Source organism: Atta cephalotes (assembly GCF_000143395.1).
Source record: "Atta cephalotes unplaced genomic scaffold scaffold00385, whole genome shotgun sequence".
NCBI lineage: Eukaryota > Metazoa > Arthropoda > Insecta > Hymenoptera > Formicidae > Atta > Atta cephalotes.
Genome location: NW_012130449.1, coordinates 456 through 5098, shown reverse-complemented (window position 1 = coordinate 5098; position 4643 = coordinate 456). Strand labels below are relative to the sequence as shown.

The following is a 4643-nucleotide window of genomic DNA, read 5'->3' as shown; positions in this document are numbered from 1 at the left end:
GAGAGAGAGAGAGAGAACGCTAACTTTCAATATTCGTTTTAAAAAGTTTTTAATAAAATGCGTAACTTAATTTTAAATTAATTAATTTCGGTCATGCACTCAGATAGCACATGGACGTTCTATGGATGTTCTGTGTTTGTATTAGGTGTAGTAAAAGGAAATCCATTATTTTTGCATGAAATTGAATGGAAAAATAATGGATTTCTTTTTCCTACACCTAATATGACATGGTCTGGACATCTACTGAATGTCCGTTTGTCACAGTTTCGAACTATATTGAATACAAGCCGTTTTATAAATCCTATGAACGTAAATCTTATGATGTCTAAATAATGAATGTCCATATGTATAGAACATATAATTGAGGTCTGTGCCTAACAAAGATGCCAACACCAAATATGAATAAAATATAACGTGGAAGTAACGAGCAATACGAGCAATTGATGTTATATTTTATATTTGTACTACCTTACACTTACTTTATATTATATATAATATAATTAGGTTATTAATTATTATTTCGTTATTTATATGTTATAATAAACAAACAATAATCACGCATTTGTTACGTGTTATATAACATAACATTGTTGATGAACATTATATTGATATAACTTTACTACTATAGGAACAAAAAAAAACAGAATTATTTTTATTTGCTTTAAGAATATTAAATAAAAATCGAACAGAAATAGTTTGCGGTAATTTCATATTAGTCTTTCATCTTCTCAACTGATCGATCACCATTGTGATCGTTTAGCTATAATCGCGGTGCAATCGAAAAAAGAACAGGATTATCGAAAACGATCTGAAATGCAAATGTGCGGCCGGCGTTTTTGTCGGACGGATCACAAGGTTCGTGAGTTCCGATTTAAATGTATAGGCTGCCACTGTTCCTGCGCATGTAAACCAAAGATAAAGGACAGTACAATAGCTGTGGGATAGTTAGACGACCTTTAGTTACAATATTGAAACGCGATATTTTTGTTTGAATTTTAAAATGGAAGAATACAGAATAAAGTGCAAATTACACATATAAAGATAAATAAATTTCCTTTTAATTTTGAATTCTTAATGTGTATACATATATGTGTATAGTCTGCGACAAGAATATAAAAAAATGAAAGGTAATTTAATTATAAATACATAATATTAAAATTACTTATATTCAAATAATTTTAATCACAAAATGTACAATGATCTTCGTTTTCGAATTATGAGCACTATTAAGCATGTAATAAAGATATAAATCGATTACTGCCATCCTGATTAATAGATCGTTTTAACATTATTTTTTGCGTTTCTCTATATTTTCGATTTTGCATGCTTCGCTGATCGATCTTATGTATTTTCAACTCAGTATTATTTGAAATCGAATTGAATATCGGCATCAAATCGCCAAGTTATCATGTATTATTAGCTTCCACAAGTAAACATTTCATTTGCGAAAGGAATAAGATTTTTCATGTGAGAATAGCGAAAAGTCTCCGCAGCAAAATTTCGTTTACATTCGTATGTGAAGATTTCCATTCCGCGCAAGATTTCCGTTTCTACGCATATATCCAAAAGTCAAATCTAATAACATGCAATGTTATATCACTTGCCTTAACAAATTAATTTTTTTAGTGAATACACAACCTAACGAATAATTTCGGAGTGGTTATTTGAAAGTCATCTTTGGTGTGCGAATCTTCCTGATTTTGTATTATATCAGCACAACAAAAACAGATATTAAATTAATTAAGATTAGTTATTATTTCATTTTATTATATATTTTATTACATTCTTTTTATCAATAATTTAAAAATAATTATAACTGCAACGATACTTTATTTTTATAATATGTCTAAAGTGTTTTCGAGAATCAGTTTTATATTTACATCGTAAAAGTTATAAGAATTTCTTAAATGATTTAAGCACATAAATTAAAATCATATTTTTGCAATGATGTTTACTAGCAATATTTTAAGTGATCTTATGTCTTTCACTCACCGTCTAAAATAGAATCGATCGTGCACCTGTAGATTGCCGATCTAGAGCATACATCATGCGAAATGATAACGATATCCTGCTGTGTTACTGGCAAAAACCAAGCCACCAGCTCCGTGTCCGGTTGAACATTTTTTATCACTTCAAATATAGGTTCACCTAAGGAAATAAAAGAAAAGGAAATCTTAAAGAAAAATATCAAATAAAAAGATGTTAAGAGATGCCAAAGAGTTCACGGATTATCCGTGTCGCGATCCATTGCTAATACCAACGTTTTGTGAAACCTTTAGCACCTTTGAAGAAAACATCCATAAAAGCCTCAAAATTATTATAAAAAGATATTATCATTAACATATTGTCAATTGTAGAAAATTTCTAGTTTTTGTTTTACCTATATATTAAATATAATTTTAGAAAATCTTTTAAACGCTTATTATTTTTTAAAAATAAATTATAATTATACTTAAAAACTCAAATAGTACACAGCTTACATTAACAAGATTAACAAAGTTAAAAAACTTTATATTATATAGCTTCATATAATATAAATAATCGCTTTTTTTAGCGCTTTGCATGCGCTACTGTACTTGGGAAGATTGAACATAATAGTAGGAACAAATATTTAATAGTTACACATATATAAAAAATAAATAAAAAATATTAAAAGAAAGATACTATAAATAAGACTCTTTTTTCTTAGTCTATAATTTAATTCAATAATTTGTATTACATTATATTTGATTTATTTCTATTTTAATTTAATTTCTTTTTGACGCTACGAGTAATTATATATTGAAGTTACATTAATATTAATTAGTGTAACTTCAATACAGCCACTACTATTATCCATATATAGGATTTAACTTATCAAACTAGATTTGATTGTTTCCGAGACTTACCCTTTACTTTTGTACCAATCAGATTAACTTGTTCATCGTATGATTGAACGATACGGAGAAATCTTATCCAGTTACATTGACGCTTGTTAAGATTATAATTGGAGAAGAAGACTTCGTCATAGCAACCATATTCGCGTCTGATCTAAAAACACATTGACAATATATTGATGTCGAATTCTTTTTTAGCAGTATTTATTTCAATAAGTAGAAGAAGGGAGGTTTATTATTTAATTTTTTTCAAATAACACTCAGTAGAGATATTTATGTGCTATAATTTCTCTTCTGGAACAAGTTTGTTATACTCACAGAAAGATATCAGTGTACAGATTGATATTATTATATTTATACATTTTTTAAATGTCTTTCGTATTCTGTATTAAATTTATTACTATCGTGAGAAAACATCCTGCAATACAGTTCTACAAGATGTCCAAAGGACGTCTACATCAATATAAGGATGTCCTCAAGATGCCGCTCAAAGAACTATGTTCTATAGGATTTATTTGAATAATATATATATATTTTTAATATATATATATTTGAAATATTATTCTATTTTTACTTCTTTTTATGGCATAATTTTTGATTTTTTCATTATGTTTTTGAGCATCTTTGTTTTGATATATTTGTAAAAACATTTTAATTTCACTTCCTTTTTTGCGATATTATTTTTGATTCTATTGTATGTTATTATAATTATATAGAATAATAAAATTGATTATTTAATTTAGTATTAAATTTAATACGAATATTAATTCGTATTATAAAAGATTAAATAAAGTTAAAGTTTTGTATATATAAAATTAAATAAAATATAAAATATTTATAGGAAGTATTCATACTTACATCATTGTCATCAAGGAGAGAATAAAGATCAATTTTGTCGAATCTAATTGATCCTTGAAACGGATAAATCAAGGTTCCCGATGGAATAAATACATTCGACCATACCGAAATTCTCATATCCAATATGCTTGAATCATTCTTGAAGAGATTCTTACAGGCTGACTGATCGTTGGTAAGGACCAAGGAAAATTCTCTAGGTATCAATACACAAGTTTCCATAACAGAGACTCACGAGGAAAAAAGTATTTTAAGGATTTACCACACTATACCGGTACTTTCACTTTGCAAATTATTATTTTGAGTATATCTGTAATTCCACCATTAAAATAAAATGTTTTAGCGAAATAAAATCGAAACACATTTAGTATATTGCGTATCAAACGAAAAGTATATTGTTAATAAATTTCAACGCAGAACAAATAAAATCACACGTTCTTTAAAAACAATTTAATCTTCAAATGTTATCACGATAATAATTTGTTAATTACGCGTTAATATGTATATATTTGCGTATTATATTAAAACACGGAATAACACATACACGTATACACGAGAATGCAAACAAACGGAGAAATAGAATCATTCGTTGTGCAAGGTGCAAGGCCCTCAGCCGACTGGACGGGATTAACCGACTGATCTTGACCTTGCGACGGGTTAGCAGCATTTGCTACCGAATGGTGAGCCCTTCCCCTCTCGAAACCACCTATTCCCACTCGCCCCACCGAGCTCTCGGCGTGATTATTATTCTTTTTCATCGGCGTAGTAGGAAATAGCCTTAGGGATATTCGACTGGCCTCGACTGGATTTCTCCACTCTTCATCAACCGCTCGCTGTCATGTGATCGAGCCACTGTTAACAACATCCTTGATTGAATGAGATATGAGAAATTTATAATATTCTCCTATGAGT

The 4643-nt window shown here is 28.7% G+C and overlaps 1 protein-coding gene across 1 annotated transcript; it reads right to left on the bottom strand.

Moving 5' to 3' along the window:
- Positions 1-1992: 1992 nt before the first annotated feature.
- Positions 1993-3953, bottom strand: LOC105625229 (the record flags this gene model as incomplete). The annotated part of the gene is made up of 3 exons (XM_012206569.1): positions 3735-3953; positions 2889-3030; positions 1993-2148 (listed from the first exon to the last, which is right to left on the bottom strand). Coding segments are annotated over exons 1-3 (517 nt in total), but the record flags the coding sequence as incomplete, so codon positions are not given.
- Between the last annotated feature and the right edge of the window lie 690 nt (positions 3954-4643).